This window comes from Mirounga angustirostris, unplaced genomic scaffold (genome assembly GCF_029215605.1).
Source record: "Mirounga angustirostris isolate CCGP_5_RB_7025 unplaced genomic scaffold, mMirAng1.0.hap1 SCAF_5, whole genome shotgun sequence".
NCBI classification, from domain to species: Eukaryota; Metazoa; Chordata; class Mammalia; order Carnivora; family Phocidae; genus Mirounga; species Mirounga angustirostris.
In genome coordinates this window covers 75,993,510-76,015,911 of record NW_026991713.1, presented here as the reverse complement: position 1 = coordinate 76,015,911, position 22,402 = coordinate 75,993,510, and the positions used below count along the sequence as shown (strand labels likewise).

Sequence of the window (22,402 nt, the reverse complement as noted above, 5' to 3'; positions counted from 1 at the left end):
TTAAACCTTCTAGAGGTTACCAAATTTTAAACTATTAGACCACAGAATCATATTATTACTTTAATTCTCTATGTACATACAACACTATTACCGGTAATTTGAATCGCCACAGACTTTTTAGCAAGAGAGTTACAATTCATAGAGCCTGTCAAAAACAAGAGCCTACCTATAAAAATACTTGTACACCCTCTGCACCTCTAATCTGCATGTGCCCAAATACTTCCCCAGTGAACACTGCCTTCTGTTTATAAAATGCTTTTGTGTGTAAGACATTGTTAACATACGTTCTTCATAGCAAGACATTCTTTGTGTTGATGTAGTTATAAAGATAAATACTAGGCTCTTGAATTAATGTTCTATTTTTATTTCTCCATAAAAGATATTGATTTCAGAAGTAATATATACTTAGAACATGAATAAGTTTAAATGGATTATTATTTTCTAAGGCGTATATAGCAACCTAATATACAATTTATACTAATCAAGTTTTTAGCCAAACTAGAATTTCATGCTGTTTTAGACACTGAAAATTAATCAGTTTATGAATTTACATTATATTATTGCTGTAACATTATCCCCCTCCCTGCATGTGTTACAAATGCAGCAAGTAAGGCTAGGGTGAACATTTAAAGCAGCTGGAATTAAAATCTGTAAATCCCTTATTTACTAGTTTGTTTTTTATTAGCTTGGGTGACCATAAGGGACATTCTTTTTTTTTTTTTTTTTTTTTTTTTTTAAAGATTTTATTTATTTATTTGCGAGAGAGAATGAGAGACAGAGAGCACGAGAGGGAAGAGGGTCAGAGGGAGAAGCAGACTCCCCGCTGAGCAGGGAGCCCGATGCGGGACTCGATCCCGGGACTCCAGGATCATGACCTGAGCCGAAGGCAGTCGCTTAACCAACTGAGCCACCCAGGCGCCCCATAAGGGACATTCTAATTGACTTCATTTTATCCCAATATATGGTAAAAGGTCAATTTATCCAAAAATATTTAGTTCAATAATTATCTTACCAATGAAAATTTTTTTAAGTTTATTTTTTTTTTAATAATCTCTACACCCAGTTTGGGGCTCAAACTCACAATCCCAATGTGACCCCAACATCAAGTCGCATGCTCTTCTGACTGAGCTAGCCGGGCGCCCCTCAAATGAACACTTTAAGATACATAATGGAAAAAAAAAAAAAAAAGATACATAATGGAAATATGGAAAACTTACTCTAGCTCGAAGATAGCCCAGGTTAGACAACAGTAACGGAAATACATGGTTCTGCAGCAACAACTCCATTTGGTCCTTGAATAAACTCTTCTGTAAGGAAGCAGAAATGAAGTTTCAACTTAGTGATGCCTTGTTCATATATAAAAATCAAAACTAATACAGTATGTTTATTATGACTTATGCTTAATATATTTCTATGTGCAATTTTATGAAATTATTTGACCTACATACTGTATATTTTTAAACAAGACAGAAACAGTACCTTACATATAATTTGATACTGATCGATTTTTGTAGCAATAAATAACACTAGTCATTTTGTACCCTTTTTTCATATGGCAACAGTTTCACACTGAAAAACTGACACAAGTGAAATTTTCTTTTTAATTAAAGAAACAGGTGACAGAAAAAAGGATGTTTACAGTCAACTCAATTATGCAGAAGCAGTCACAGGTTTTAAATTATTCACAACTTTCATATTCTCTCATTTGCCTGTGCTTAAGTAAATTATATTATGAGTAGCCTGACCTTCAATAAAATATCAGCCAGGGAGCCAATCACATGCAGGGCTCCATCTTTCTTCCTTGGGTTAAAGTTCGGGTCTGTTAGGATCTGATAACAAAATGCCATCATTTTGGGCAACACCTAGAGAAACAGAAGAGTCCATTTTAGTCTATGTGAGCTTTCACTGCCTTACTACTACAGTATTAAGTATGATACACAAATTTTCAAAAGTAAAGCCATTTTATTGTGTTTTATCAAGCAATTATAATTAAGAAAACAACCCTTTTCCCTAACTAGGACAGGAAAACATTCAAGTGATAGATTATAATGAATAATATAATTTTTTAAATAGTAGGGGTATAACTAATGTTTCAATTTTGGACTTAAAAAGAATTAACTGTATACCTCTTTTCTTTTCTTTGCAGCAGTATACAAGAGAGTCTGGGCTGCTGTGGTGGGAGAAGCATAATCTTCAAAAATATCTAGGATTTTAAAAGGTTAAACCACATTAGCAAAAATACAATTACTTATTATAGATTTTGAACCCGACTGACCACTATTCCTAAACAAAAAAATAAAACTGCCCATATACGACACTGGTTTACAGATAAAAAGGTGAAGGATATATCATCAGTGCTCCCATGCACAACAATTATTTATCAAACTCTATATGTTGTCCTTTTAAACAATCATATTAAAGAGAACAATATATATTAGGCATATCTGTTTCACTGAGGACAAAAATTTATTTAGTGCTTACTATGTGCCAGGCACTGCTCAAGGCTCTAGGGATACAAAGAACAAACAAAAAGGGTTCTCACAGAAATCACAAGGTGAGAGAAAGAAACAGATTATACACATACACACACATACACACATAATAGGTATGATAGGGTAAGGAGAAAGAAAGTGACATTATATAGAGTGCTACTTTAAATACGGTGTCAGGGAGAGCCTCTTTAATTCTCTGTTGGGGTAACACTTAAGCAGAAATTGAATGAAGGAGGGAGAAAACTCTACATGGAAATCTAAAGAAAGCTCTCCAAACAAAGGAAACCACACGTGTAAAAGCCTTGGGGGACTACTAGGCCAGGGTTTGGCTCTGTCAACAGGTAGATTCAGCAGGTGTTCAATGGGTATTTATTGAATATACACCTATTTAAAACACACCACTGAACATCGTGAAAATTTTCACAAATTTCAGAACAGGCAGATATTTGAAAAGTATCTCATATGTCCATATTTAAATAGAAAAATAAAACCAAATCTAAGTCTTTGCCAAAATATAAAATACAAATGTAATAATACTAATAACTAACACGTAGAGTGCCAGACACTATACTCATGAGATGACCTACTGTGCCCAGAACTTACTCTTTAGCAGGCACTATGCTAAGATTTGACAAGCATCTATATTCTACTCTAAGCAGTTAAAGAAGGTAGTATACATGTATTAACCGACTTAATCCTCCCAACACTATTAATATTGCTGATTTTATAGCTGAAAACAGTGCATCTCAGAGACTAAGTAGCTTGCCCACAGTCACACAATGAGTAAGGCACCAAGACAGAATTGCACCCACACTGTCTTAACATCAAGAGCCTGTGCTCTCGGGCGCCTGGGTGGCTCAGTTGGTTAAGCGACTGCCTTCGGCTCAGGTCATGATCCTGGAGTCCTGGGATCGAGTCCCACATCGGGCTCCCTGCTCGGCAGGGAGTCTGCCTCTCCCTCTGACCCTCCCCCCTCTCATGCTCTCTCTATCTCATTCTCTCTCTCAAATAAATAAATAAAATCTTTAAAAAAAAAAAAAAAGAGCCTGCGCTCTCATAGTTTCTACCAAATCTAAAAACATTATTAATGTCAATGCATTTAGATTAAGAATACTTCATTCATATAAATAATTGTAAATGACAAAAATATAAAAAGAAAACTACATAATTGTGTAACTGTTCTTCCCTATAGTTATCCAAAAGTAAAATATACATATCAAATAGTAGGCACTTATCCTAGTCCACAAAAGAAAATGATTTTTTTCAAAAAAGCACTTCAGTCTTGAATTATCCATATTCTCTTTTAATCAATAAAATGTAAATTCTGTCAATCAACACTCACAACTCTTTATTATTATATTTCTAAAAACTGAGATACTATCCTATTTGACATAAAGAGTAAGTGAAATAATGGTAGCTTTCTGAACACTAAACAAATACTCTGGTCGTTACAAAAAACACACAGGTATTATAGACAAACTAAACACTAAAAGAATACCTTGAAAATAGAAGAAAGACTGGCTAATCATTCCACTCCCAGGAAAACAAAGGCATTAGGAAGGGGAAATAATAAATCATGCATACGTAAAATGATTTTCAAAAGGAAACAGAACGGAGGGATAAGTCAGATGTGTAAATATTGTTTCTCCTTCATTTGCTTCTCCGGTACTTTGTCTCCAAGAGAAGAGGCACTCCCTCGGTTACTGAATCAAATGATACCAAATACAAAGCACTGTAAAAGCAACATAACCCAATCATCTAGCATCTCTACCAGCAGGCTTAACTCAAGTAGCCGGAGACACCTGGCGCAACAAGGGAAAAGCACTGCGTTCTCACTATCTCCAACGTGCGGGGGGGCAGTGCTAGTTTTATCGATTATTTATTCTAACGTTTATGGAAGGCAGACTAGAGCCAAGCACTAGTAGAGGAATGGAGAGGTGGAGAAGGGATGGAGAATGCAAAATAAAGCAAGTAAACAAGATAAAGTCCCTGCCCTCAAAAAGCACTAAGTTGCAGGAGAAAGAGGTACACAAGTAACATTCTGCTATGTGAAGTGCCTGAGTGTTCCAAGAAGCAATTAGTTTAAACCAAGGATAAAAGGGAATGAACTCAAGCGACCTACACAGTTCAGGAACTTCCAGAAAGATATAAGTGAAAAGCTTCCTCCAGAGAACAGGGTCACACAGTGATATTCTCACTCTCTTGTGGAATACTTAGCCACTAAGATTAAGAGGCATACTAAATTGGGATGCTCCCAAAATATGCAGAAATCCAAATAATCTCCCAGACGACGAACAACCCAATCTACAAATGGGTACCCCAAAAGGTAGAGAAAGGGATGGTCCCTCCAGATCAGCATCACAACAGAAAAAGTTGTAGACAGTTCCATGACTGCTTCAGCACCCCTAAGAGGGATGAACAAGACGGCTTTCCAACATCAAAATGCTAAGGTCTTGGGACGCCTGGGTGGCTCAGTTGGTTAAGCGTCTGCCTTCAGCTCAGGTCATGATCCCAGAGTCCTGGGATCGAGTCCCACATCGGGCTCCCTGCTCCGCGGGGAGCCTGCTTCTCCCTCTGCCTCTGCCTCTCTATCTCTCATGAATTAAAAAAAAAAAAAAAAAAAAAAGTCAAAATGCTAAGGCCTCAAGTCCATTGGCTCAATAGAACATCAAACTCTCATGAGTTTCAGAGTTTATCAGGCAATGCAGAACTTTGGGAACTTAACAAATAAAATCAGCTTAAAAATATAAATTTAGTTATATTACTCTACATATCCAGGAACTGATGAGGAATAAAATCATCTTGATTACCAAATTTCATTCTTATGTACTCATATGGATCTTCTTGCCACAGTTCTTCATCCTCATCTTTATAACACATCACAGAAAAAATCACATCTTCAGAGATATTCTGAGAAAAAACAAAACAAAATAACAAATGGCTATGGGCTATTCAAATTTGGGAAATATTAATAACGTATTTACTGACAGGCTTTATGATGTTAGTTTTCCAGACTGTTATATTAATCTTTGTGGTAAGCTTGCACTGGCTGAGGGGAAAACGGGAAAGGCAAGAGCCTGGGGGAGCAGGGGAGAAAGAGTTAAACTTAAGATTGCTTTTAAACAATAACTGATTAGAAGTATAGTGAAAGAGATGAATGGAAATGCTATTCTTTGAAGCAACAGTGGCGATAATAAAGTTTTACTAACAAATCAATATTAAACACACCTTAATTCTTTAAGAAAGAAAAATAAATATCAAGCCAAGATTATATTTACTATTGTGTTTCTTATTGTAAACATTTTTATATTTCCATTTTGGCCCTAAATGTCAATGTACCAGCAATATTAAAATTTCTTTTCCTCTTCCATTTTCAAAAAAATTTCCTACTCTAGAAATGTAGATTTCAGGTGGGGAAAAAAAGAAATCATATCTAATAGCCTCTATGTACTCTGTTGCTAAAGCTCTACTAAGCCCGTTTGTGCTTTAACAACTACATATGTAAAAACAGGATCATCTCTTCTCACTTATTCCAAATTAAATTCTAGGAGAAAAAATTCAACTGAGGGACTGGACTTTTCTTATTCCTACATTACAGCAATGTAAAAAAATAAGGCGAAAGGCAATAAGAAAAGAAATCCACTCTTAATTTGTAACAACATAGTATATAAAATGAAATCGGTATCTTTATTAGTTGCAAAGAAACTATCACTATTTGATCAAGGGGATTAGACAAATACTATTAAGATGTCCACAGAAACAATACAAAATATATTACATTTATAAGACCAGTAATAAGGTAACACTAAACAAATTCTATCCTGAACACCAAAGGCAAAGTAAAAGAATTTATTTTCCTTTTTAGATATTATCATAGAGATTATAGAATTTAAGAATTCTTAGTTTGAGAGGGGAAAAAATTCAGTTCCTAGCATCTTTGAATTATCCAAAATTATCTATATGCAAATAAGAATTCATTTATTAATGGCCAATAATTTTTCATTCTCATTTGTTCTTTAATTAAACAATGATGCTGAATTCTATCTTTAAGTAAACAACTGATTTAACAGAAAACCTCAAATTTAATCCCCAAAGAGAGATAAAAACCTTGTTAGCTCATACCTACAAAAGAAAATGACCTTGTTTCATTTCCTGCAAAATAATACTACCTTAGTAGAGTCTTGGTGACTCTTTTCAAAATGTTATCACATAAAATACCAATTTGAGCCTAGCAACCTTTAGATAAGAAGGACAGAAAAATATTACCTGACTGAACAGAAAAGAAACTGAGGCTAAATGAGACTCCAAGCAAGACCAAGTGAATCCAGGTCTTACAACTCATTAAACTTGAAGGCCTCACTCTTCTCAAATACTTAAATTCCCAAGCCTGTCATATCAGATATAAGACTGCATGCATTTGAAATTATTCATGGCAATAAAAATATATTAAATATATAATATAGGATTAGTAACCTACTTTGTCTGGAGAACCTAGCTTAACCAGAGAAAAATCTTGGAGAGTCACTCCCCGACACTAACCTGTATGTGTGGCTTCATCTGCTTCCAGGTGACAGAATGAACAATCCCTTGATTAAGATAGTTGAATGCTTGCTGAAGAACACGGGGGGCTACATACTCTTTCTGTCTATATTGGTCTAAAATTTTTAGTAGTACCTACAGGAAAAGAGGGGGAAAAAGTTCAGGAGAACATAAATAATTTTAAGGTTAAGGGGAGGGGCATTTTAGATATGACATAAAACCCACAATCCACAGAGATTAAAAAAAAAAAAAAAAACAGATTCTGGGGGAAATCAACATTTTGTGAGAATACTCAAGGACAGGGCCGCCTGGGTGGCTCAGTCGTTAAGCGTCTGCCTTCGGCTCAGGTCATGATCCCAGGGTCCTGGATCGAGTCCCGCATCGGGCTCCCTGCTCAGAGGGGAGCCTGCTTCTCCCTCTCCCTCTGCCTGCCTCTCTGCCTACTTGTGCTATCTCTCTGTCGAATAAATAAATAAAATCTTAAAAAAAAAAAAAAGAAAACTCTAGGACAGTTTTAATTATTAGATAGGTTCATGTTATATTGAATTCCAGAGTGTCTCACTATAGTTTCCAGCCATTTGTCCCACTTCTAACCTAGGGAACTACTCAGAATAAGTCTACACTCTATTCCATGTAATTGAGCTCTTCAAATAAGTTAAGACTCCTATTAAAAGAAATAATAACAGACTTCACTAAGTGAAAATTGAAAACAACCACAAAGCAAGAGACACCATAAACAGATTGTAATATTTGATAAAGTTGAATTTCAAATTGGAAGAGGAGTGGTAAGTTATCCAAAAAATAGTATCAGGACAACAAATCAGCTCTACGAAAAAAAAGAAGTAAGTCGGCTCCCTAACTCAACTCCATATCAAAATTAATTCTAGATGGGGAGCTATTTCAGCAAGGTCAACAAAAAAATGAAAGCATAGGATGTCTAGAAGAAAATATTAAAGGAGCGCCTGGGTGGCTCAGTCAGTTAAGCGTCTGCCTTCGGCTCAGGTCCTGATCCCAGGGTCCCACATCAGGCTCCCAGCTTGGTGGGGAGCCTGCTTCTCCCTCTGCCCCTCCCCCTGCTTATGCTCTCTCTCTCTCTCAAATAAATAAATAAAATCTTAAAAAAAAAAAGGGGGGGCGCGCCTGGGTGGCTCAGTTAAACGTCTGCCTTTGGCTCAGGTCATGATCCTGGAGTCCCGGGATCGAGTCCCACATTGGGCCTCCTGCTCAGTGGGGAGTATGCTTCTCCCTCTGACCCGCCCCCCTCTCGTGTGCTCTCTCTCTCTCTCTCAAATAAATAAACAAAACCTTTAAAAATAAAAATAAAGAAAATAGAAAATATCGAAGAATTTTATTTTGTAATCTCAGACCACAGAAAGTCTTTGTAAACATAACACAAAACTGAAGTTATTTTTTAAGTCTTATTTTAAAAAAAAAATTATTTATGAGGAAGGAACCATGCCCAAAGCAGCTGCGACTGTCCCAAGGATCCTCCATCAGAGGTAGCACTACAACAAAGTCCAAATCTTCCAATTCCTGGTCCCAGAGCATGTCATTATAGCAAGCTTAAAACTGAACTGCTGAATAAATAAGAGTTCTTTCAAAACATGTACAGAATTTATATACTCAGAATGAATTCAGTTCAAGTTATGTAAAATTCAGGTTCATCAAAGTTGTCAGAAGTCCCACCATCACTTAGATGCCCTTTCTGCGAGGCAAGCTACAGGTGGATGCTATTGCACACGATTCTTCCTAAGCCGGCCGTGGCTTCTATAAGGTGGAGGTGGTGGGAGAGGAAACAACAGTGAAGGGGAGAACACTTTTTCATAAGAAAACAATTTTTAAATACTAGGAATATATACCTGAAGTAACCAAGGTACAAATAGTTTATGACATGAATGAAAGGCCATGAAATCTGAAAGTGTATGTATGTACAACATATATATGTTTAGGTGGCACTGGAAAAACTGGGCTGAGCACACTTCAAGAGGGCATCAACTTCAGGATGCTTGTAACAGCAGTGGAAACAGCAGAAGACAGAGTTGACCCACTTCCTGATTATCCCAGTTTCCATAGAGAATGGCTGAACAGGTCATTTTATTCACTAATTTTCATTAGTTCATTAATAGATCATTATTCTAATTTTCCCTACAGACTGCCTTACGGACCAACAAAATAATCTGTGAGAAAATTACAACCATAGTTTCCTGAATTGTTGCGAGGTACTTTTTTAGAAATGATCATCCATAAAAGGAAGTATTCCATCTATGATGACAGCACTGAAGTATTTAACTTGATATCACTGACAATAAAGAAGACTAATATGCACAGATTTATAAAAATCTAGAAACACCCTCTATATCATTAATGGCTTTTACCGTGTTTGATTAATCTTTGCTTCCTCACTGTGGTTTTGATACAGCCAGTGCTGGAATAGTTATTAAACTTCATTTGTTGAAATATAAAGAAAAATGTGACTTAAATGGCAATACAGGTCAACCAATCTTCACACTCAAATGTCCTTTGTAGGTTTTAAGTATTAATACCAACTTGGATTATTTCCCAAGAACTAATTTTCACTGTACAGAATGGTTCCCAAACTTCCACAAAAATGTGTAAGTTCTCAGCTGAAGGTCTTAACTTCTGAGCGCCAACCCTCTTGAAACAGATCAATTCATTACATAAATCTTCTGATATAAAAGCTTAGAACAAAGAGGTGAGGATCAAAGGAATAGAGAATAAGAAACCCATAAGAGGTCAGAGAGTTAACAGAAGAACCCAATCTAAGCACCGGTCACTGTGACATGAGTATCAACAAGCTTAAAAGGTTTGAGTCTAGGGCGCCTGGGTGGCTCAGTTGGGTTAGGCGACTGCCTTCGGCTCAGGTCATGATTCTGGAGTCCCTGGATCGAGTCCCGCATCGGGCTCCCTGCTTGGCAGGGAGTCTGCTTTGCCCTCTGACCCTATCCCCTCTCATGTGTTCTCTCTCATTCTCGCTCTCTCAAAATAAATAAATAAAATCTTTAAAAAAAATAAAAAAAGGTTTGAGTCTAGCATCTAGGAGTTTGGAAGGACACTTCTTGTGGAAGCTACCCTAGGACATTTGGTTTTAAAACTGATTGCACTGTATTAGATTCCCAGAGCTGCCATTTCATCCCCTATTAATATATAATGTATTAATATGTTCATAATCTACTTTTAAATGGATAGAAAGGACTTAACTTTCTTTTTTTTTAAGATTTTATTTATTTATTTGAGAGAGAGAGAGTGCAAGAGAGCACACAAGTCGGGGGAGAGGGGCAGAGAGAGAAAGAGAAGCAGACTCCCTGCTGAGCAGGGAGCCCGATAGGGGCTCAATCCGGGGACTCCAGGAGCATGACCTGAGCCAAAGGCAGACGCTTAACTGACTGCAACACCGAAGTGCCCCAACTTAACTACTTTCAATAATAAGCATTTCCATTTAAAAAGCATACATTTATTACCTGCTGAATTCCCACCGCATAGGTTTTCAAAAAGAATTCAGAAAATTCAAAGTATTCTTTTGTGACATTTCCTGGGCTTCCATATCTTAAAATACAAAGAGAAAATGTTTTAAAACAAAGCATGCTCACTAGTTTAAATACAGTCCCTTGCTGAAAGATCTATTTGGGCAGAAAACTAACACTTTCCCCTTTTCCACAAGCCCCAAGATGAAATCATGATGAGCTTGTACTTAGGTTCCGGGCCATACTTAAAATTTCAGACAGAGGCTTCCACCTACTTAACCAAGAGTTTCTAAAGGGCACATATTACAAATAAAAATGTTATATCTGACTTTTTTTTAATAAATGTTTCTATAATTCAATTTGACTAACTTTCCTATGGAGCTGAGTAGCCATGCACCTTCTTGTACAATTCCTACATATTTCCAATGAGCTAAACAATGTCATGTCTCCATTTTTTTCTCACAGAAGAACAGAAAGATCCAGAGAAGACTGTCCACATCATTATGATCTCAAAGCCAACATACAGTTAAGCCTACCTTAAAAAGGAGGGTGACTTTTTTTTTTTTTGCCCCACTATGGCTTTTAAAGACAAATAATGATCTACTGTGGAGCATCAAAAGACCCATCCAGTTTTATTATATCCAATGCTGAGGTATTGATCATAAGATCGTAAATCTAATAAACAATTACCGTTCGAAGAGACGAGCTACAATATGCAGTGCCCATTTCTTACACTTCCACCAGACTAGTTCCGGTCTATCATCCTCATCAATCTGCAGAGTCTCCTAAGAGGACAGAAACACCCAGATTAAATTTCTGAATAAAAAGGTTTATGCAAACAACAAAGGCAGAATAAATCTTGTTATAGATTAAATAATACTAAATGTGAGTTTAGATAGCAAATGCAGATTCCTACTGACAGATTGCTACATAGGAATTAAATAAGCAAAGCAAATTTCAACCAACTAATGCTGTTGTTCACATTTATCTCCTATCTTCAAAAGGCCCAAATAAGTGGAAAACAAAATACAAAACACCATGTCCCTTGAGGAAGCTCTGGGACGACAGAAAGGTTTTATATCTTGATCTGAGTAATAGTAACACAGGTGTGTGTTTGTCAAAATTCACTGATCTGTTCCCTAAGTTCTGTGCATTTTGTATATAAAGTAAACCTCAGTATAATTTGTCCTAATGTACGGAAGAAAGAATACTGCACATTTGAAGACAAGCTTAAATTTAAAAATATGTACTTTAATTTAGTTATTTTGAGTAATTATTGAGTTAATTTGATAAGTGACATATAGCATCATTGTTATTACAGATAAAAACGAGACACCATCTTTCATCTATCAAACTGGCAAACTTAAGAATAAGTCCCTACTTATTAAAGTATAAGCCAGGGCAATGTTTCTGGAGAGCACTTTACAAGATTTGTCAAAGCCCTAAACACTTCTAGGAGTTTATCCAAAGAAAATAATCATGTATATGCATAAAAATTTAACTACATCCTTATAGTTACACTAACACCCTAAAGCCACCTAAATGTCCAGCAAATGAAACACTCCATAAAAATGACAGTTTAAAAACATTCGTAATCATAAAAAATATTTATAAGAGATTTTAAGTGAAAATTTCAAAACAGGACCTGAATATTTTTATATTTAATATATAAATTTTTATAAATGAAATGTGGCTATATATAGACTCAGAGGGAAAAAAAGGCCAAAAGAATAAATACCAAGTTTTAAAAATGGTTTTTATCATCTTTAGTAAGATTAAATATAGTTATTTTATTAATTTTGCTTATCTGAACTTTATAAAAATGAGTATGTATTACTATTTTTATTACAATAGTAATTTTTTTCCAAATAGCAAGCCAGGATAATAAATCAGTCTACCATAAAAATCCCAAACCCAAGTTTTCCCAATTTTTCTCAACAAGAAGCCCTTTCTTACAGGAGGAACCGTCCTGTCAATAATAGTTCGAAAGATCTCCATCCACGCAGTCATGGTTTGGTTATTCACTAGTTGAAGAGGCAATGCATACTGAAAACAGAAGAACATCATCATCAAACAATAATTCCTCCTCTCCAAAAAAGCCAGCAATTTCATCTATATTCAAAGGTTCAAATAAATGAAATGGCTAACATTTGACCATGAAAATAGTAATCTCATATGGCTTAACCTAAAATTTAACTTAAAATAGATCTATAAACATATGCAAATAAATTAAAATTTTGAAAATCTAGGGATATGTGAAATATGCATGCCATGAACTGTTTTCTCTGGGCTATTTGTTTAAATAAAAAAAACTTTAATACAGTAAAGTTTCATCTATTCAGCATGAGATTCTAGAAAAGTGATTTTTACCATTTACCCCTTTGTGTGTCAAGATTTTCATTGTAACCACTTTTTTCCCAGCTTTATTGAGATACCATTGACATAACATTGTGTGAGCATAAGATATGCAATGTGATAATCTGATACACACACACACGTATATATAGTGAAACGATTACTAAAATAAGGTCAACACCTCCCATAATCACCCTTTTTTTATAGGGAGAACTCATTTTAACCACTTTAATGAAAATCTTCACCTCATAAACATTTTCTTCAGTTACTCTCTCTACACTGCAGCATCACACAACTACTGTTATCACTATGGGTCTCCCGTGCTACACCATGAGTTCCACTCCTGTAAGACGCAGCGCCTCTGCGTCCATGCATTCCAAAACCTGCTACATGCTAAGGACATAATGACAAGTAAGAGGCACAGTCTCTGTCCTCACCAAGCTTACACACTAGTTGGGGAAAACACATATATGAACAAGGAATTACAATATGGTATGATATACAACACAGACAAAAACAGTACAATATTGTTAAAGGCACACGTAAGAGGATCACCTCATCCAGGCTGGCGTGGTGGTATCAGGGACATCTTTCTAGAAGTTACACACAAGCTGAGACCTGGAGAAAGAGCACGAACTGGCCAGCCATAAAGGACAAGAGTGCTCCAGACAGAATTTCGGAGGCTCAGAAAGAGAGAGGACATGACCTATTCATGAAGCTGAAGGAATTCCAGTATGGCCGGAGTGTAAAGTACACAGGTAAGAATGGTAAAAGATAAGGTAGAGAGATGAGAGCTATAGGCTATGTTAAGAAGTTCCCAGTTGCAGTGCAATGGGGAGTTGTTCGGGCTTGAGATAGGGAGCAGAGGAGGGACAGATTCTGGGTTAATGGGTGAGTGACGAGGAGTTCACTTCTGGACCAACTGAATTCTGAAGTATATATGGAACATCTATGTGCCCTGTACACAATAAACATTTAATAAATGCTACTTAGACAAAGCCAATTGTGTCATGCTTTTTTTTTTTTTAAAGATTTTATTTATTCATTTGAGACACAGAGATACAGAGAGAGAGCAAGCATGAGCAGGGGGAGAGGCAGAGGGAGAGGGAGAAGCAGATTCCCCACTGAGCAGGGAGCCGGATATGGGGCTCGATCCCAGGACCCTGGGATCATGACCCGAGCCAAAGGCAGACGCTTAACCATCTGAGCCACCCAGGCGCCCCTGTATCATGCTTTTTAAAATGAACTTTTCTGCCTCTTCCTAAATTACCAGACATTAACTTTTTACTTACGCTATTATTGTATCATGCCTCTTAAAGCTGCCTAAATTTTTGCTTCCAGGATTCCCAGAGGGAGCATATTACTTTGGTAGCATATAATAGATCACCAAAACGATTAAAAATGTTGAGGTTCTGCACTGGTTTTTTAGGTTTGTAGCAGCATTTGTTGAGAGAAAACATTTTAGATTTTGCCCTCGTAGGAAATCAAACAGAGGTGGAGGCTTTAGGAAAATTATTTCATGAGCCTCTGTCTCACTTCCTGATTCCTACTATGCTTCTCCTGATGGGAAGGGGAAGTCTAGCCTTTGTATAAATGGGATATTACTATATCTAATTGCCAAACATCTCACTGAATAAAAAATGTTTATGCCTCTGAGTAAAGTGATTGTCCTGAGGAAAAATTCTGAACACTGCTTTAATAAAAAGCCAAAGGCACCATATATCTTCCTTCCCTACTACTTTTTAAAAAGGGCGGGGGGGCGGGGGGGGTAGAATATAGTTTCCTAGTATCCTAGCTTCTTCTCTCCTCAGGTTTAGCTCCTTCCCCTTCCCTCTCCCTGCTAAGCTGAAAGAAAAAAAAAAATTACCTCAGACCATCCTCTATTAAAAGTTTAAAAGATGAGGTGTCTGGGTGATACAGTCAGTTGAGTGTCCTACTCCTGGTTTCAACTCAGGTCTTGATCTCAGGGTGGTGAGATCAAGCCTCGCATCGGACTCCATGCTGAGTGTGGAGCCTGCTTGAGATTCTCTCTCTCCTTCTCCCTCCTGCTCCTCCCCCCCCACTCTCTCTCACTGTCTCCCTCTCTCTAAAATAAATAAATCTTAAAAAAAAAAAAGTTTAAAAGAGGAGTCTAAAAATATAAATCTTTATTGAAGTGAAATATTCTGAAACACTACAAAAGTACCTAAGGGACATGAAGCCAAGAACAAATCCAACGTCTTGGCTCTCTAGCTTGACAACACTACCCTCTCGCATGATTGATCTAATAAAAAAGCATGTAACAGAGGTTTGACTCATTCATCATCAAACACTTTACAGACTGACAACAATTGTTCTTCCTCCACCCAGATCTAAATAATTTATCCAAATCTTTCAAGGATTACATTTTAAATACTTTTATATTTAAAATATTCCATCTCTGTCCTCTTCTAATTATTTTTTAGACTCTCATATTAATATTCTTTATAACTTTCAGATAAGAAAAGGAAGTGTTGTTTTTTTTTTTTTTAAGATTTTACTTATTTTTCAATAGAGAGAGAGACAGCAAGAGAGGGAACACAAGCAGGGGGAGTGGAAGAGGGAGAAGTAGGCTTCCCGCTGAGCAGGGAGCCCGATGTGGGACTCGATCCCAGGACCCTGGGATCATGACCTGAGCTGAAGGTAGACGCTTAACGACTGAGCCACCCAGGCGCCCAGAAAAAGGAAGTATTTTAAATGAAGGAAAGTAAGGCACTAAATCTTTGTTAGCTTTAAATTGGGTCAAATTACAAAAAAACTGTCATCAGTATGATTTCCCAGTAAAAGAGGGACCCTCTTCTTTTCCTTCCCCTTCTCCTATAATCCTAACTTATCAACAGGCAGAACGCTACCGACAGATTAGTCAAGTAATCACAGGCAGTTAATTACTCTGGTTCTCCCTCATCCAGCACTTCAGACACTGGAGTGAAAGGCACAGTCAGTGAATCTCAGCTCTGCCACTAAGATAAATTTGGACAATAAAGTTGATTTCTGTGAGCTTGTTCTGCCATAGGATTTTCCCCCCATAGGATTTTTTTTAAAGAAATACATGTGAGAATATATAATAATTTTTAACAATAACTTACACATAATACACATTTTCCATATATCAGGCAGAAATACAAGGTCCCATATTTATCTTCTGCAACAGAAACTTACCTGAACAAGTGCATAAAAGATTTTCAGAATCTGCTTTTGTAGTAAAACAGAATAATGTGAGGAATCAGGAAGGAGCTGCATGATTTGTTGCTGAATACGAGGCAGAAATATTTGCATTGCTGCTATAAGAGGCTCTCTTTCCTCTGCTTTCTTATATCTACATGAGCAAAGACAAAAAGAGAAAAAAATAATTTCTCCCCCTACAAAAGAACTATAAATAATGAATGAAAAAAAAATTTTTTTAAACTAGATACAGCTAACGAAACAAAAACATTCCAAAAACAGTGGCTTACATTTTCTGTTTGGATTGTCAGAATAAACTTGAAAGAAACTGAAAAAGCACATCCCTCCTTTAGGCAGAGAAATCTAAAATCTTTCTAGAAAGGGTTAAATTGATTTCAAAGAATTCTAGACTAGTTTGCAAATTTCCTAAGTGATTTTTTTCTACTACTTAAATTAATTTTCATCATACCACAATTCTTCCTATAAAACACAAGTTGATATGCTTGTTTAAATAGACATTCCTGGGCGCCTGGGTGGCTCAGTTGGTTAAGCGACAGCCTTCGGCTTAGGTCATGATCCTGGAGTTCCGGGATCGAGTCCCGCATCGGGCTTCCTGCTCAGCAGGGAGTCTGCTTCTCCCTCTAACCCTCCTCATGCTCTCTGCCTCTCATTCTCTCTCTCGCAAATAAATAAAATCTTAAAAAAAAAATTTTTTTTAAATAATAAATTTTAAAAAATTAAAAAAATAAATAGACATTCCTATCATATAACAAATAATGTAGGGAAAAAATTTCTTCTTATAATATGCTAAATTGAAATGTTAAAAATAGTTTGCAAACTTAGGTGCTCTTAGATTACTTCAATTGCTCCAAGTCTCAAATATCTTCTAAAAACTCTACAGAGTCTGAACTAACTCGTTTTTTAAAAGGAAAACTACAAGACTGCATGCATAAGGAGCAACCCTCCTAGAAACCAGAAAGCAATGCTATTAAATGTGACGCTCACTAGTCTCCTACCTCCCGAGCAACTTTCATGGAAAAGAACATCGCTAGCAAGGAAACTTTAACATTTTCTACCCTGCATCCAAAAAGTTAAATGTTTGGTTTACTTAATAATGTGCTCACTTGAAGAACTTAAATATTAAGGTACCTCTATATGAGTTTCCAAGGAAAGCTGTTAATAAATGGGCCTCTGAAACTGGCAAATAAATTCAAGAAACACTGCATATCTTATCACTGCCTTAGAGATTAGCAATGTACTTTAGCAGATTAAAGGTTCTCTGAATAACTATAGTAAATAAACATGTTTGACGTGCTTAACCCAACATTTCCCAAACTAACCTGATTTTGCAGAACACCCATACAGCAGACCTCTCTATGCAATTTAATTCTAAGTAACACAAGGCTGGTATCTTCAGCCAATAGAAATCAACTTACTCATATGTCTTCACCAGTTGATACAGACACAATAAACTGCCAAGCCAGCTTCCACTGCTCTGTGATTGCAAGTAATAGTCTATCTTGTCGACTACTGCTGGCCAGTGACCAGGGAAATCATATTTAATGATGGCACGGAGACACATTGTTAACTGGACTCTGTAAGGTGGGGGGGAAAAAAAGTCCAAAATCTAAGTGGTTATAAATATCAGATTTCAAACACCTCTAATATTTACACAAAAGCACTCTAGCCTCTATTTACCTGTATTATATAGTTACATATCTCGGGCAGGGGGAAAAAAAGAACACTCCTATAAAGAAAAACCTCCTCAGTAGCTCCACTTACTGAAAATAAAAAGAATGGGTCGGGCGCCTGGGTGGCTCAGTTGGTTAAGCGACTGCCTTCGGCTCAGGTCATGATCCTGGAGTCCCGGGATCAAGTCCCGCATCGGGCTCCCTGCTCGGCAGGGAGTCTGCTTCTCCCTCTGACCCTCCCCCCTCTCATGCTCTCTCATTCTCTCTCTTTCAAATAAATAAAATAAAATTTAAAGGGGGGGGGCGTCTGAGTGGCTCAGTTGGTTAAGCGACTGCCTTCGGCTCAGGTCATGATCCTGGAGTCCCTGGATCGAGTCCCGCATCGGGCTCCCTGCTCAGCGGGGAGTCTGCTTCTCCCTCTGACCCTCCCCCCTCTCATGTGCTCTCTCTCTCTCTCACTCTCTCAAATAAATGAATAAATAGGGCGCCTGGGTGGCTCAGTCGGTTAAGCGACTGCCTTCGGCTCAGGTCATGATCCTGGAGTCCCTGGATCGAGTCCCGCATCGGGCTCCCTGCTCAGCAGGGAGTCTGCTTCATTCTCTGACCCTCCCCCCTCTCAGGTGTTCTCTCTCTCTCATTCTCTCTGTCTCAAATAAATAAATAAAATCTTTAAAAAAAAAAAAAGAATGGGTCATTTCCTATAATGAATGAAAACTTTGAAACGGGATTATCCTAAATACAGCCTTGGAGGGAAAAAAGAATTTAAAAATAAAAATTCATTTAAAACTTTTCCAAAAGAACAAAGAATGAACACACCACTGTGCTGCAAAATTTCCCACATAGTTACCTTTTGTATTTTAGTTATCATTTCCTAAGGGGGAAACAAAACAAAGTATTGTGTCATTTCAACTGGAAAAACTTAGCCGAAGAATAGTCAAAGTACGTAAAACGGAGGCTGATACAACAGTGGGAAGCATCTCTATGAGCTTGAGCCAACCATTACCAGTAAAGAGCCAACACAATATGTTGCCCCTATCAAAGCTTCCTAAGACAGTAATGTTTGTCTTTTAGAATAAGAAACAAGTATTAGCTGGCAATTCTTGAAGAGGAAAGCTAAGTTATTTGTAAAGAAATAAAGAAAAAAAGCAGTAAGAAAGACCTAAAACACAGAGACTTCTCTTTAATAAAACCACAAAGTTAATAAAAGATGTGATCTCATAACATTTATGTCAGTAACCATTTCCTCAATGGGATCCCTACTGTAATTGGGATTGGGGAAAAAAAAAATGAGGAAAAAAATTTCTCTTCCACAAACTATCAATATGTCCTTATATGGCTGTTTGCAAATGGTTAGAAAGTGAACCTGGCTAAATCAGGATTCCATAATGCCAAAAAAAAAAAAAGAAAGAAAAGGTGTGTGTTCAGCTGGCTAATAACTTGCATTCGCTGAAATGAAACACACAAAATAATGCCTTTTCTTTCTGTTACCAAATCCATTTGAAAAATTTCCTTGGCCATACTCTTAAATGAACTTTGAGAAGAGTTCTTCAAGAGTGATTACGATTAAGCCTTCAGGACATACAAGAAGCAACTGTATTATGATAAAAAGTCTCCTCTTGTACCACCAGCAGTTGTTCCTGAACAATAAATCCGTCCTATCTGTGTGCAATAAAACTTAAACTTCTCATTTTTTTCAAATTTCATCCTCAGGAGACCTCCCAATCTCTTCTTATTCCAAGCAAGCAAAGGGATGGCTTTGAGCAGCCATCCTTCCATATGTTACTGTAGGAGCATCACAAGATTCAGAAAGAACTGAAAGTGTAAAGACTCGGACAAGACTCAGACACACGATGGTGTCAGAGGGGAACCATTGCCAGGCTGGCACGTGGGCACCCACCGAGAACAACGGGGATTTTCTTTCACCAGTACATGTCCTTTCTCCTCTTAACTAACAAAGGAACTACACGAAGAGGAGTTCAATGTTTGTTCTCCTTCCTCGCTGTTCCCCTCACACTTTCTTCCCTATTCCTACCGCTTATGACATAATGTACGTTAGACACTCAGGGATAAAGTTATATCTCATCTCTTGGCGGTAAACAATTTCATTCCCCTACCTCAGTTTCACCTCTTTCCCTCCTCCGTTTTCAACAGAAATCTAATTACTAGCTCACATGGAAAAGAATCTGTGTTTCCTATTTTAAAACCACAAACTGTTAGGGCTCCTGGGTGGCTCAGCTGTTAAGCATCTGCCTTCGGCTCAGGTCATGACTGCAGATCCTGGGATCGAGCCCCACATGGGGCTCCCCGCTCCGCGGGAAGCCTGCTTCTCCCTCTCCCGCTCCCCCTGCTTGTGCTCCCTCTCTCGCTGTCTCTCTCTCTGTCAAATAACTAAAATCTTTAAAAAATAAAATAAAATAAAAAAATAAAACTGCAAACTGTTTATGACTCTGCAGCTCTGCGGTGTAAGGGGGAAAGCCGCTACCGTTATGTGCACACTTTAACCAACATTAGATTAAAAATCCGGTTCCTCAGTTTCCGTAGCCACATTCCAGTACTCAATAGCCATGTATGTCACGTGGCTAAACACTGGACAGGGTGGATGCAGAAAATCTCCAGCATCACAGAAAGGTCTATTGGACAGTGCTGCCCTTCGGCATCTAACCTGAATTTTAAAAACCGGAGCCAGTGTTCTAGCTTATCCCTACTCTATCATGTCTTCTCCAAAGAAAAAGATACTCAGTTCATAAAAAAATGAATGAAAAGATAGGTAAAGTATAAAGAAAAGTGGTAGGTTAAAACTGCCAGGAGTCAATTTCCCTGTACTGGGGGGAAAAAAGCAGATGGTAAAAAGTAAAGAGATCATAACTAAGAACATAGGTTATTTATATAGCAGGGATTTATATAATTTTAGTTAAGTTTGATTTTTGCCTTAAGTCTTTATTGGCAACTTAGGGCACCTAATCTTTTCCAAAATATTCTGAGGCAAAGAATTACAAATGCAAAGACAAATAAGTAAAACAGTATTTTGGGGGGCGCCTGGGTGGCTCAGTTGGTTAAGCGACTGCCTTTGGCTCAGGTCATGATCCTGGAGTCCCGGGATCGAGTCCCGCATCGGGCTCCCTGCTCGGCAGGGAGTCTGCTTCTCCCTCTCCCACTCCCCGTTTGTGTTCCCTCTCATGCTTTCTCTCTCTCTCTCTCAAATAAATAAATAAAATCTTAAAAAATAAAACACTTAAAAAAATAAAGATTTTGGGCGCCTGGGTGGCTCAGTTGGTTAAGCGACTGTCTTCGGCTCAGGTCATGATCCTGAAGTCCCGGGATCGAGTCCCGCATTGGGCTCCCTGCTCGGCGGGGAGTCTGCTTCTCCCTCTGACCCTCCTCCCTCTCATGCTCTCTGTCTCTCATTCTCTCTCTCGCAAATAAATAAAATCTTAAAAAAAAAAAAAATTTTATAAAAAAAAACAATATTTTTTGAGTGCCCACCTTCATTACTTTACCTCTTCAGCAATACAAACTTGAGGCTGATGATTAAATCCAACCTCTCCCATCCAAACATTTTGCGCTTCCTACTAATCATATATAGTATAATGTACCTCACTAAATCTGGAGACCGAATTATTCCTTCCACAATGTTATCACGTATTTGCTGGCGATCATTTTCATGAATGTTGAATGGAAACACTGCTTCTCCCGGTGGAGGTTCTCGGTCAGGCCAATACTGTGTCACCATGTTCTTCAAGTAAATGGCAGCTAAGGTAGAGAAAGAAAGTGCTAGCGTGGCAGTATTGAAAAGATGGCTTTAATTCAGCTTTACAGAGCGTGAAAGGCTAAGCCCTTCACTGCTAAACACGGTACTCAGCAAAAATGGGAAAATCTTACAATTATAAATAGCCAACTGGGGAAGGGAAAATGTATAAGAATTTAAACTTTCCCTTTAGCTAGTAAAACTAATCTAAGCAGAAAACATTTCATTAAATCAAGCATCAGAGTTTACAGGACAGAAAAAATGACCCAGTAATCAAGTATATAACCTTAGACTAAATATAAGGTAGTCTAAATGAAACTCAACTAACTGCATTTTCATAGCATAAAGATTATACTGCTTCTAATGCCTAAAGCTGAGTCCACAACAAGTGAAATTCCACCGTCCCTCATGTGATACTGCTTTTCATGTTTATTTTCTTTCACTGGCCACTATCCTATACCACCACATTTGAAATATCCCTAATTTCTGCCTTACCCTTCTGAAATATTTATCCCTTGTAAATATAAGAATAGGGAAAAAGACATCAACCTTTAAATATCTTTGTAAAATCTCAGGAAATTTCTTACCTGTTTATTTCTATCAAAATACATAATAATGTTGCTCCTATTCTGTTTACCCATCTCCAACAGTTAGCCAAAGGGTTCCGAAAGAAACAAGCTGACATACTTTAGATAGAGTTTTGATAGGGAAGGTGAAGCTTTCTAACTATCGCAGCTGAACAGTGAATATAAATACTTATAACATCATATGCTTATATATACATGATATGTAAGGATGAAGAGATGTGATCTGCAAAGCATTTTAACTTTCTTCCCTTGAGTTTCTCCTCTCCCTTCTTCCCCCACCTCACCTTCATCCCAATGTTACATAAAACTAAATTGGTTCACAGAAGCATTA

At 37.4% G+C, this 22,402-nt stretch overlaps 1 protein-coding gene across 2 annotated transcripts in view; it reads right to left on the bottom strand.

Moving 5' to 3' along the window:
* IPO8 (importin 8) overlaps positions 1 to 22,402 on the bottom strand; it is a 67,774-nt gene that overhangs the window by 33,041 nt on the left and 12,331 nt on the right. For both annotated transcript variants that reach the window (XM_054507130.2, XM_045873677.3), the window contains exons 3-13: positions 21,333 to 21,489; positions 17,485 to 17,643; positions 16,046 to 16,202; positions 12,470 to 12,559; positions 11,204 to 11,298; positions 10,511 to 10,595; positions 7,032 to 7,166; positions 5,303 to 5,402; positions 2,127 to 2,203; positions 1,746 to 1,862; positions 1,218 to 1,307 (exon numbers count right to left, since the gene is read on the bottom strand). In XM_054507130.2, coding sequence (XP_054363105.1) covers positions 1,218 to 1,307; positions 1,746 to 1,862; positions 2,127 to 2,203; positions 5,303 to 5,402; positions 7,032 to 7,166; positions 10,511 to 10,595; positions 11,204 to 11,298; positions 12,470 to 12,559; positions 16,046 to 16,202; positions 17,485 to 17,643; positions 21,333 to 21,489 — 1,262 coding nt within the window. The remainder of the gene's footprint in view (positions 1 to 1,217; positions 1,308 to 1,745; positions 1,863 to 2,126; positions 2,204 to 5,302; positions 5,403 to 7,031; positions 7,167 to 10,510; positions 10,596 to 11,203; positions 11,299 to 12,469; positions 12,560 to 16,045; positions 16,203 to 17,484; positions 17,644 to 21,332; positions 21,490 to 22,402) is intronic.